The sequence below is a fragment of the Passer montanus genome, unplaced genomic scaffold (assembly GCF_014805655.1).
Source record: "Passer montanus isolate IOZ18808 unplaced genomic scaffold, ASM1480565v1 scaffold27, whole genome shotgun sequence".
NCBI classification, from domain to species: Eukaryota; Metazoa; Chordata; class Aves; order Passeriformes; family Passeridae; genus Passer; species Passer montanus.
The window spans coordinates 9755119-9768478 of NW_024367372.1; the positions used below are offsets into that span (position 1 = coordinate 9755119).

General features: G+C 43.4%; 1 protein-coding gene across 1 annotated transcript in view; it reads right to left on the reverse strand.

Annotated features, from left to right (window-relative positions):
* Positions 1–2850: 2850 nt before the first annotated feature.
* Positions 2851–13360, reverse strand: part of LOC120503881 (ras and Rab interactor 3-like) — a 156106-nt gene continuing 145596 nt past the window's right edge. The window contains exons 26-28 of the mRNA XM_039712916.1: positions 8373–8504; positions 5152–5315; positions 2851–3159 (exon numbers count right to left, since the gene is read on the reverse strand). Of these exons, the coding sequence (XP_039568850.1) occupies positions 2851–3159; positions 5152–5315; positions 8373–8504 (605 nt within the window). The remainder of the gene's footprint in view (positions 3160–5151; positions 5316–8372; positions 8505–13360) is intronic.

Consider the following 13360-nt stretch of genomic DNA (forward strand, 5'->3'; position numbering starts at 1 on the left):
ACCCCTGTACTTCAGAGATGTACGTTTAATGAAATGTTGCTGGTGGTTTATATGATGGGACCAAACAAGCCAGTTGCCCACAGCCTCTGAGCATGCTATGCTCTGCACTGAGCCCTGGCACAGGGATTTCCTTCCAGGCAGCTCACAGCCAGGCATGGTAATTTGCATTACTATCAATAATCTCTGGGTTTGGGAGAGCCATGGCAGCTCTTGCAAATCAAATCAGAGCTTTGCAGTTGTTATGCCAGAGGAAAATATTGCATGTGCAATTTGAGAAAAGCATACATAAATTCAAAGGTTCAAGGCACTCCTTGCACTTCAAAAACTGGAATCTGCAGGTCTGATTTTGCGTCTAGACATTTAGTAAATTTAGGTCTGAGCCCATTCAGATTGCAGTGATTTAGCACTTTTTCCACAGTCTCCACTGACCTGCTCTATCCCATACTTCTCCCTAGCCCCAAGGTCCAGCTGGTGACTCAGATGTCCCAGGACACTGAGGTGCTAGAGTGCTTCACTTTATCAATCAGTTACTTGGCCCTGGCTGGTGCAAAGTCCAGTTGCTCTGCAGAAATATCCAGCTGATCAGTCCTAGCTTCTTTCCTTCCATGTTTCTGTTTTAACCTCTTACCCATCAGATTACTTTTAGGTAATTGACTCATTGACTGTGAATGTTATCATATAACGATAACCTGATCAGGCCAAGGATCAGGGGAGCATCAGGGGAGGCTCCAATCCTCTCCTGGACATCCAGCACATTCCTGGCCCTGGGGACAGGCTGAGGGCAGTGGAGATGGAGACCACTCCTACTGCAGCATCACTATGGCAGGGGCTGACAGCCTTGGGAGGCTGAAGTGGGGTCCTGGACCATGGCCGGGGGGGAGGCACTGGGGAGGCACTGGAGACAGTCACAGCTGTGTGAGTGCCCTCAGGGCCCTGAGAGCAGCATCACCTCCCAGGTCAGTACTAGAAACTTGTGTCTCAGGTTTAGCCCCAGCATCCCAAGTGCCACCCTGAGGGCAGCCAGGCTGCCAGCTGGAGCACACAGCCCTGCAGGAGGGTGATGGCAGCATGAGGGAAGGCTTCAGCTCTGGCATCCTGCAGATGTGCTGCCCAGAGGCAGGGCAGAGGTGCCAACAGCTGCACATAGCAGAAATAACCACGGCTTTGGAGTCAGCTGTGCTGTCACGCACTGCACGCTCTGCACATGATATCCTCAAAACCAAGATTGCTGTTATTCACCGTTCCTCATTCTTGGTAGTTGTCCCTTCCCAACAAGATGAGCACACAGCCCATGCTGGCAGATGTACAGCACTGGTTTGCTATCTGTATGCAGATTTGGCTGCAGCTGGGGCACATAGACATGGACATTTATTTCAAGCCCCAGAGACTGAGAGAGGGACCAGCTTTATGTAATACCCTTTTATCCTTGTAGCTTCAGAAATAAGGCAGAGACCTTGGGCAACTTGGCCCAAGGTGCCCTAAATCTCTTTTGAATGTTATTGGGAGGAAACAATAGCAAGTCTGAGTAAAACAGCTTTTTGTAATCAGGGCTTTGCTATCCCTGATTCCAAGCTGGTGGAGCTGCAGTGGAGGTTACTGGCTTCCTGCAGGCAGACAACCCAGTATTTTGTGTTTGCAGCGGGAATCTTGCCTGTGTGAAGGCACCCAGAAGACACAGGCCTGTCTTGCAACTAGGGCTCCTGTTTTCATTATTCAGTCCTGGAAAATTGTTTTCAAATTCAATGAAATGCATTTTTGCATTGATTCAGTATATTCTGTGGGAATTTGTTTTTTCAGGGAAATTTAAGCCTTCAATGACTGAATGACTAAAAGCACACATAGAAAGGAGAATTAGAAAGTTCCATCTGCAACAGCCTGAATTTATTAAAGTAATAACCTGGTGGGAATTACAGCTAGGATAACACTTGTGAAAATGACAGCCATATAAAAAGGGATTGGTATTTAATTCTAATTCCTTTTAACTTTCAAATTTTAATCTGGTTTGATACACTGGGCAAATTATTAAGTTTTTTACAAAGGCTTATTTTAAAATAATTGCACCATATCACACATTAAAATAAATATACAATTAACCAGACACTAAGAAACAACCAATGTGAATAAAACTGCTGCACATGTAAAACTGATGATGAAGACTTTGAATCTTTAGGAAAAATACATTGATGAAAATGCCTATGCTACCTGATTTGAGTGACAGATAGAAGGCAAAAAACATATTCTTAGTGAAAGAACAGGGTCATCTTGCCCTGTTTGTAATTATGTGGATTTCAAAGGCAAAGACGTTGTTGACAGCAAGACAGAGATGGAGCTCTGCTACAGGTGGCAACCCTATGCCACTGAATTCATCAGACAAGACCCAGTTCATTCAAACTGGGTGAACAGATACCATAAAGCACAAACACAGTCTTACCTCCAAACAGACTGAGGTGTGTGCAGGCCTTTCAAAGGCCTTATGCACAAATGTGATCCACACCTGCCATCATTTATTATAAAGTAAATGTCCACCTTTTTGCAAGATCTCTGGATTTTCTCTACTGTTCATTTACATTCTGCAGTGTTGGCTGGTTGCAGCTGAGAGGTTCTGAGGCTTGATACTTCAAGTTTTCCAGAGGATGAATGTTCTCCTGAATGCTCCTTTTACTTCTGCAAATGACCTCTACCAAGAAATACAGTGTGTTCAGACACGATCTATAATTAGCCCATCTGCCCTCTGTTGAAGACCACACTCCAGAGAACTTCCAAGGTCTGCAGATACCAGAGGACCTCACAAGGTAAATTATCCAGCTCTTCCAGGATGACAGCAAAGACAGAAAAGAAGCAGCATGGCCCTTAGGAAAAGTCTGACTCTTTAACAACTGGAACTGGTGGGGTTTTATGGTCAATTGGTTTATAAATAAAATGGAAATCTTTCTTGGTTTCGCTCTTCAGAAGGGAGGCTTTGATATGGTGTGGGAGGGCATCTTTGTCCAGCTGCAGACACTGGTCATCAACATAAACAAAGAGTCCATAGTCCTTGGGATGGGACACTTCAAACTTCTCGGCACACTGCTGGCTCAGCTGCTCAGCTGTGGTATCGCGACGGGAAGCAAGTGTCCTTGATTGACCACTGACTTCCAGAAAGGAGATACAGATGAAATCCTGAAGAGAAACATGAGGAGAGACCTTGCAGTTAACACAGTAACCCAGGACTGAAGGAGGAAGAATTCAGTCACAAAGCTCTAGTTGCCTAGAGCTCCCAGATATCCTCCAGTCATTCTCCAGTGTCCTAGTTATTCTCTCCTTTCTTCCCTCTGTCAGGCTCTGAATCAGCAAATACTTTAATAAGCATTTAACCAAATAATTAGCACCATAAAGACACCGAAGTTAAAGCACTTTTTTCTGATTTTACTGAGTATCCTTAGAGAATGATCTGCAATGGTTAATTCTTCCATCTTTTTACAGCTCCTGAAAAAAGGGTTTGCAAAGTGACAGACAAGAAAAACAGACCAGAAATGTCAGAAATCTGGCCTGAAAACCCCCTGTTTCCCAGAAGGGATAGGGCTAGCAGTGTGGTGGCCTTGCAGCTTCACAATCACCCAAACAGCATATTGAAAGTGTGTCCTCTGAACTTCCTTCCATCAGGAAGGAAATAGCAGAAGTTATGCTGAGAAGGCTGATTTACTTGTATCCTGTTTCAGGCAGTAACAACTGTTGTGACAGCTTTCATCTTGCCAAACACATAAGGAACAGACTCTAGAGAGCTTTTGGTCACAGTGGAACCTGTGTGTTTAATTTGCATCTGTGAACTCCAACACAAATCCCATTTTGTTCAGAAAATAATGAGGTTCCCTGGCAGAAGGGGAGTTTTCAAATGCATGGACTATGGGCTTCCAAACTACATTTACGGAGTACCACTGCAGTGGATTGAGGCAGGCAGAAGGATGGACAGAGGCCTGCTGAACATATCAGCAAGTGGTTTGGCTCTGCCAGAATGGGTTTTCATGTCTCTGATACTACCCCTCATTCAAAGGGGTGGAAAATGGCCCTTCAGCCATGGTGGGAATTTTCTGGGGAAATGTGTCATTTGCCTGCTCAGCTATTATGCTCCATGCTAGGTACATGAGCTACTGCTGCCAGAGCAGCACTCGGGCTGGATGGATATTTGCTGTATCTCAAACACCATTCATGGTTTCTGAGATCATCAGGGACTGGTTTGACTGCAATATGGGAAACCTGTTCAACTCCATGCTTTCACATGGACTGCTCTCCCCCACAGGAGACTTTTCCCTGGCTTTCCCCTCAGAATGCACAATTTTCAGTTCTGCACTGTGAAAGTGCTAGAGAATGTGAGACGTGGCCTTATGGACTGCTCTCCCCCACAGGAGACTTAGGAGACTTTTCCCTGGCTTTCCCCTCAGAATGCACAATTTTCAGTTCTGCACTGTTGCTAGAGAATGTGAGACGTGGCCTTTGCTGCCTCCCTGTGGGTGATAATTTGATCACAGCACATGGGGATGGAAGGGTACCCTGCCTACCTGGACCAGTCTCATCATGGCTGGAGGCCCAGAGCACTCATTTCTCTTGGGATCTTCTCCCACTGGTGCACGGGGAGATCTTTGCCAGACCATGCACAGCATGGGCTTCAAAACTGACCCAACCTTGATGGGTCTTTCTTGCTGTCAGACAGGCTCTGGAAGATGCTTGACTGACTGGTTATTGGGATGTCTTAGACCCCCCTACAGCTTTATGCCATCTAGAAGCAGCCCTGCACAGCCTGCTCACATCTCAGTTTAGCCCTTGATTTCCCCAGGCATTAAGGGAGATGATTAAGAGGGGCTTCTGAGTCCCCACCACAGCTCCCACAGGCTCCTAGCACACCTCCTTTAAGAATGATCAAAAAAATCACATTGCAGTTATATTTAAAACTACGATATTATAAGGGTACTTCAAGATTTCAAAATTTATTTCATAGGTAGTATGTATTTCAAATGTAGTGTGTTTTTTAAGATCTGGAAACCTTGCCCCAGATGTACTCTTTTTTTTAAAAATAGTGATTTCAATTAATTTAATTTAAAAGTAATTACCATATTGAAGATTTCTAAGTATGGAGAAAGCATGCGTGCTTTTCCCCTAGGATATAATGCTGGCTACCTGCACTGAGGAGCGGGAAGCCCGGGCCTTGTTCAGCGTTCTCCGTCGCTCCCAGCGGTGGATGGAGTCCTGAACCTCCATGCTCAGCTGCCGTGTCACAGTGATTTTGTCATAGTTCTTGATATGCTCCAGGACCCCGTAGGTGGTGGTTAAATAATAGGAGCCTGCAAAAGGTGACAGTCTTGGATGAATATCACACCTTCATGGGCCATTGGGTCCCGCTCCCACCCTGCCCGCCGGTGCTCACACGGGCAGTGTCTGACCCCTGTGCTGCCGGTGCCTTGCTGGAGGGAGCGCAGGGGTCACTGCTGCCAACCAGTGAAGGACACCCTGTGACCAGCGTCCTCCAGCCCTCCTGCTCCACAGCACTGCTGCTGCCCAGACTGCTGTAGATGTCCTGGGAGAGAACACAGGCTGGAAGGAAAGAGCTGTAAAAACTGCGTTCACAAACAAGCCCTAGCCACAGATGTTTATTCTTTGGGCCACAGCTGTCTTTTTGTTGTGTTTGATAGGGCTTGTGCAACAGGTGTGTAACCTGGGCTCCTGAGCAGTCCCCACAATGCAAGGAAATAGAAATAATAGTAGATTACTGCAAGAGAGGCACAAAGCCTGGATCCAGCCCCCAGCTCCAGCTACACTATTTACATGTTTGGATTTCAGGGCTCCTGTTGAGGGATGTCTCAGACCTGCAGGAACAAGTCATTCTCTGTTCGCTCCATTCTCTATTGGCCACGCAGCCATCCCAGGCGTTCACCTGTAATTCCTGGGCTGTTCAGGGCCGCGGCATAAATCTTTTTTTTATGCAGAGAAACAGGGCAGAGTGGCAAAGCCCCTTTCCCTCAGAACCCCGTGGCTGCTGTGGCGCTGCTTACAGCGGGAAATAAATGACCACCTGCAGCCACAGGGCGGCAGCTGGGCCCTGATTGAAGCCGGCTGCAGCCACAGCGCTGCGGGTCAGCCCCGACAAGGACAGACACTGCTGGGCTCTCAGGGCAGGCCCGAGGCAGGGCTGGTGAAGGGCTGGCTCCTCAGCTGGGGCCGGGGCAGAGTCAGCCGCGGAGCTGCGGGGCAGCGGCGGGGCCGTGGCCTGCTCCGGCCCGGGCCCGGTGCCCGGCAGTCGGGGACAGCTGACGGTGTTGCGGCGGAGTTTCACCCCGGCCGCAGTGCCTACAGATGGCACTCGCACACAGCCCATCCTCCGCAGCCGCTGCCCCCCCAGGCGCTGCCGAGCCCAAGGCTGGCTGCTCCAGGGAGGCAAAGACAGCGCTTGATTTAAGAGCAGTGTTTTTAGAGCACCATGAAAGTTTTCTGTAGGAGAGGAGAGACCAAGACACTGCCATTTGGCTTCCTGTGCTCTGGTGGATCGATAAGGAGTGTCCTACAGTTTTGAAGGTTTTTGCCCAAAACACTCATTTTTCTTGAATGTCTCCCACAAAGAGGTGCTAAGAATAGACTAAGAAGTCTAAAAGTACCACTTTTCTCCTCTTAAATATGGTTACCACCCTCCTTTTTCTGTCATTCAATATTTCTCCTCTTCTGGCTGAGTCAGAGGTAGCTGCGATAGGACTGGGAACAGGGTGTAATCCCTTCCCTCAGAACCCTGGGAGGAAGAGCTCTGAGTCCCCCACAACAGGAATTCATCACATCTTCTTTAAGAATTAAGTTTTTGCCCGCTTTCAATTTCTTAATTTCCATCCAGTTGTTCCCTACAATCTGTCCTTGCCTTGACTCCAGCATTCAGCATCACCATTGCTATTAAATTAATTCAAAGTGTATTTTCCATTTCGAGGCAAAACTGAAGTGATTTTGTATATTGATTTATGCAATTTCACAGTTTTTTCACTTCTGCTTTACTTCTTTCCTTTTGATTTCTGTACCTGAACACATTTTTCTATTCAACTTCGAAAGGCCTAACTCAAGTTAACTTTTGCCAGTTCTACACTTTGCTATCTCAGAGCTGTCTTCACTGAGGTGTTCTTTTTTGACCCCCATTCCTCATATTTGCAGTTACTCCTACTGTCCTTTCTGATGTGATTATTCAGTCAGTTTGATTTGGAACTCCCTCACAATTTTTTTCCCTTTTGACTGGAGTGCACATTTTACAAAATCTTTGCATCTTTGAGCTAAGAGAACTTCCAGCCAGCTTTGCTTTTGATATTCTGAGCTCCCCAGCCTAGATGACTTCAGTAACCAGCCTGGTAGTGTGCCCCTTTGGAATGTAGAACCTCTGTGCAGAGTAGTCACCAAAAGCAGCTTGGTTATGTCCACAAAATGCTGTCCTTCAGCTAACATTTTTTTTCTGCTAAGAATTCTTTTCAGCAGAAAAACTAGCCTGTGCAGAAACACCTTACTAATGTGCTGTATTGCTACTAATCATCCTATTAGTACTTTTGTACCACTCTGCACTGTGCTGGAATGACATGTTTAGTTTCAGACTTATATCCTCATTTAGTATAAATAAAATTAGTCTGCAGTTGTTCATCCAGGACTCCTTTCTAGAACCTCAGTACTTACCAAAGTAAAGTCTAAAATAAACCCCATTTTATTGGTTTAGTGACTACTTGGTAATAAATGATCTGTGTTCCTAATTCAGAGTGTGTAATTGTCACTTGGGAAGCATGTGCTTTCCAAGCTATATTTAAGAAACTAGAGACCCACTGGGGTATTTATCTTTTTGATAACAGAGGTCTTTAGTCACTTCCAAACTCAATATTCCTCTCTAACCTAACTTTATTTTCTCTGTCGTGCTATGATGCTCAGTCAGAGAACATTGTCAGAAGGTTCACTCAAATTTAGGAGTAGAGTGACCATGAGAATACAGCCCTCAGGCATACAAAGCAGTTTAAAAAAATGTGCTCTTTTCTCACTGGAATAAACAAAAGTATCTGCACGATTTTTTGCAGCAGCTGTTTAACTTTAGCAAAAACCTTCCAGCTTTTCAGCCTTTGGGCCAAGTAACACAAGATGTCTCTGTTTAGGTTGCTAATCCAGCACCTCAGTTATCATTTATGATGAGTCCCTGCCTTTCTAGCTTGTGTCTTAAGGCACTGCACTGCTAAAAGGAGTTAAAGTGCTTGGCAATAATTTTAGAGATTCATATTTGAAAAGATTGGCCGAAGTATTATGCACAAAATCTAGCCAGAGCCCTGCTGCCTCACTTTCACAAACACTGAAGTGAGACAAATGATGCTTTCCAAAGTGAGCAAATACTGTACCCTTACCTTCTCCTAGCTGCAGAGCAGGGTCCATGAGCTCCATCATATACTCCACATTCAGAAGGACTTCAGTCAAGTTGCTGCGGGCCAACACGTACATGAGCACTGGGAGGAAGTCATCTGCACCATAGGGCTTCCCTGGGCAAAGACAAACACAGTGTGGTCCCAATAACAGCAAAAAATTATGTTCCCACACAACAGTGTCAGATTCTCACACAGCGAGTCCTTTGCAGGCTTCAGCTTACGTTACCTGAAGAGTTACAGCTCAAAAGCACCAGCAAAAATGCTGAAACCAGAAACTTAGGTCACTTAAAAAGTAAGTAAACTTGCTTCAAGCCCAAAATAGGACCTTGAAAATTAACTGAAGAAATATAAACTTAGCTTCAAAACAAACAACTGGCAGTTTTTGAAGAGTGCAAAGGCTTCCATCTTGTCCCTTTGATTTGATACTGACATCAAGACTGCAGTTCAGGTTGGCAATATTAGTAGGGAAATTGTCTACATGCATTAGGGGTATTTATTCTCTTAGACTTACTCTATGTGTGATACAAAAAAACCAGAAAATAGTATTTGAGACAGTGGTTTTAGGACTGGGGACTTCCATGTTTATATCCCATCAGAAGGCAAAACGTCACACTACATGATCCTAATTAAAACAGTCACCCAAAAGCTAGGATCCAAGAGGAATAATCTTTCTAACTATGCTGTCTAGCTAGGAAAACAGAAAAATTTTTATACTGTACTTTAACCTAGTTTTTGAAATTGGTGTACAGCATATGCTCAGTATTTTTTGTGCTTAAAACATTCGTATCAGCTAAGTTAACAAAGTGATCTGATAGACAATCTGTAGTTGTTTGGGATCTCTAAGGACAAAAAAAGAGCATACTAAGTCACAATTATAAACAATTACTACTTAAAATAGAATCCAAACTGAAGCTTTCTTGCACAAACCACAAAGCACTCAAGGATAACTTTTTTCATTTGAAAGATACTTTCACTTTCAACCAACATGTCATAAAGTCATCATGGAAAACCCACAATAGCAAGTTTTTTACCAGACCAAACTTCAGAGTTGACCACTCCTCTTAACCTACTCTGTTTTCCTTCTGAATGTCCTTCCTCAGGCTTGGGGAGTTTTTTTCTCACCTCTGCAGTTGGATATGTTGGTTTTATGGACTATGTGTGTCTCACTTGAGAACTGCTTGTCTCAGCTCAAAGAATCAGAGCTACCCTCGATGTAGTTTTGGTGAAATTATGCTCTAGCCATTTTTGGCCCATAACACACATGCTCTTCCATGGTAGGGCATACATTCCTATTTCTCAAATGTTCCCACTGGCTTATTTCAAATATTTGCCATGAGTCAGATTTCTTTTTTTGTCATTCATAGCTGACGCAGATTCTCCACCAGCAAAGAAAGATATTCTTCTGAAGCCTCAAATAAACATGAGCTTAGCCCCTGATTTAAAAAAAAAAAAAGTGTGGCTTTGAAATAAACCCAGTAATACATCTAGTGAACAGAGAGTTGATCCATTTAAAACAAAGAGTTAGAGAATGAGAGATCATCAGGGCAGTAATTCAGTCTGTTTCTAAAAGAGCCCACACACGCCACAACAGACTATTTATTTAATGAAAGCTGGATTAACGCTTTCAATTCTGATTGCTTTGTTATGGTTGTCTTTAGTTAAAAGACACAGCTTTTGGTCTTCAACGAAACTCTAAATGGGCTTCATTGTTCCATTAACATCTATATGGACATTTTTTTGTCTGTTCTCTCGGTTTATGTCTCTGTGTAAGCTTTAGATCTGTGAAGGGTTTAATTCATTACTGTCATATACATTACCTTAATGCAATCAGATTAGTATTACAGATGCTTAATATTTTCCAGGGGAAAAAAAAAAGAAAAAAAGATGACAAAACTGAGACATGAAAATGTAACAAAATCTTCGCAGCAAAAAGCCCTATTCTTCTTTTTCTCCGAGTACACCAGAAGCCAACAGTTAGTTCTAATTCAGACTACCATAAAGGAATACAAAATACCAAAGATTTGTTAGGCTCATTTTTCCCTTCATTAAAAACTTCTCCTTTGTGATCTAGTAGTTACAGATCAGTGGCATGGATAGAATGATTCTAGTTTCCTTAAAGCCAAGGGATTTCCAGTGCAACACTAATAGCAGAATTTCCCTACTACTTCTCTTTCATGACTAATTCATATCATTTCTGATAAAGGCATCAAATAAAGTTGCTGCTTCACAATATCAATTCTTATTCACTGGAAAAAAAAAACCCCAAAACAAACCTGGGTTGTTTGTTTGTTGCTTGGTTTGTTGGTTGCTCGGTTGCTGGCTTTTTGGATGTCACCAAAGCAGATAATGAGCAGAGGACAGACTGACCAACTAATGCAGAATGGAAACAGCAGCTTAGAACTAAACAATTCCATGTCCCCATTTATCACCTTCTGGTGTCTGCAGAAGTGAATTTTAGAGGAAAATTCTCAAGAATGCCTACAGAATCTGTTCCTTTTTTGTTTTCTGAGAAGTGGTTGTATGTACAATCATGCATAAAGACAATTCTTTTTCGTGCTGTTTATCTCATTTCTATAAGCTGATTTAACTGCTCTGCCCTCCAGTCCTTGGTATAAACTCTTCTCAACTTTAAGACTTCATAGAAATGTTATTGGATTGCCAGCTGTTTATATGCCTTAAATATGAAAAGCTGATCTACAGAGTAATAATAAATGCTGAGCAGGGATGACTCAGGTCTGACTGAAATAATGGGAAGAACACATGTTCCATGTGCTGTATGCTCACAACCTGTGCAAATTACTAGACACCACATTAATCCACCTGTGGCTATATGTCACCCAATTTTAAATACCCACATCCGTAGCAAAAGCTGAAGTCAGCAGGAGCAGAATGTGTCAACAAGGGAAAAGCAAAACTAATCACCAGTGATCTATCTCTGACTCCATTTTGTGGTTTTTTGTGTTGCTGCAAACCTCCAGTGTGGCCAAGGGCAGGCCAGGCACGGTATATTGCACCTTGAAGGCATCTCAACATCTTCCCTCCACTGAGTGCTCATGGAGCCAAGGAGAAGTGCCTGAGAGAGCAGGACTCTGATTCTCCCCTGTTCTCCTGGCCCCTCCAGGTACAGGGACTAACTTTGATACGTATAGCCATCAGTCCAAACATGGCCCTGAGGTGCTCCGTATCTCAGTCCATCCATGGGGAAAATAGGTGCTGTCAGCAACTCAAATATGTGCAGAAACAGGAGTCTACAAAGACAGATGAAACAATGCCTATGAAACAAGATACCTGAGAGGTTGTTTCAGCACTGTATAACCCTCGTGGTTCCTGTGCCACTAACCAGTGTCCATCTGGGAGCTGCAGCAGAGGTTTTCTCTGCAGGCTGCTGCCTCCTCAGATCTCCTTTCAAGCTGAGCCTGAGCCAAATTCCTAGACCTGTATGGCTTGCTCCATCTGTGTTCTTTCACAGAGGAGAATTTTTGCAGCTGACAGAGTTAAATCTTGCTCTGACCCTGGCACTGCTCTCCGTGACAGTGAGACTGAGCTTGGCTGTTCAAGGTGGTGGTGTCCTACTCCAGATACGACTTGCTTGCTTTGTTTCCCCTTCTTCCCTGCAGGGCTAGGAAACATTTATTTCATAAATATCTCTAAGAAGCTTAAAATAAGCCTTCTCTTCTGCCACAAACTCATCCTATTATGTTTATAGCAAAGCAAGTACAACGTCAGCTCCTGGCTGGGATGCAGCACTTGAATAGATGAGTATTAATTAAATACATGATTTAAAGCAACTGGAATTCTGCCCAAGCCTCCATAAAGAAATTACAGCCTATTTTAACACATTCATGCATTTCTTTTCTCTCTGGGTATATTCTGAAAACCAGCAGATAGGGATGATGCCCTGTACCTTGCTCTAATATTTTACAAACATTAGCTTGATGTCTGGAAGCAGATCTCCACAAAATATGAATTTTAGCCTCAATTTGAAGTTGGGAAACCAGAGGTGCAGGAAGGCTAACTGGGATTTGTTCAAGATCATAAGAAAAGATTGTGACTTTCCTTCCACACACTAGCATTTGCTGTCTCTTGTCTATCCTATACTACTTTCAGCAAGGTTTAATTTGTGATATAGTGAATTAAGTGAGTTAATAGATGCAGCTGGCATGAATTCACTTCAAAAATGTGTGGTTTAGAGATCAGAGGAATTCAGTCCCCATGAAAAATTTGAACTGGCTCTTTGATTCAAATGTAGAAATTGTGCTAGATGGCAGAAACCCCAAAATCTCTAGTCCATCAGTCTTTGTTAAAAGTAACTTAAATACAATATCCTCTTCCAAAAGATATCAAAGTAAACCTGTTATGTATAGCTTTATTTTCCTTCTCAGAAGTGAGATATGATAATAAGCAATGTAATGGGATTGCTCTGACAGCTTTAGGAGCTTCTAGCATGGGCTCTTCACTGGCTGCTGAAGTATTGGACTCCAGTTTCCTTTCTACAAGCTCAGCTATCCCACTAAAGACGCAGCTTTGCTTTTGCCAGCTGCAGAGCCTTATAGGAATTATTAGGGCAGTTAATATCTGGCTGCTCAGTTCTGTGGGGGTGACAAACTTCATTCTAAAAGCCAAGGAAGAGAAATATTCCAATGGAATATATGTCCTATCTATCCTCTTTTTCCAAAAGCAGACTATGCACATTATCCATGTAAAACTATGCAATAGAAATTATTGGCAGATGTTTTGATCACCTAGACAATTCCATAACTAGTACAAACTATAGTTTTGAACTATATAGTCCAGCTGCCTGTGCAGTTCAAAGATAGTCCAAAAGTGAAGCTTCATAATCTTAGGTAGCTCACAAGTTAGAAATGTTGCAGTAAGAAAATTGTGCCTCCATTCTTCTTCAATCTTCTTTGAAAGCAGTCTGCCCATCTTTCAAACTTCCAGCCTAAACTTAGAGCTTTTCCATCCCTGAT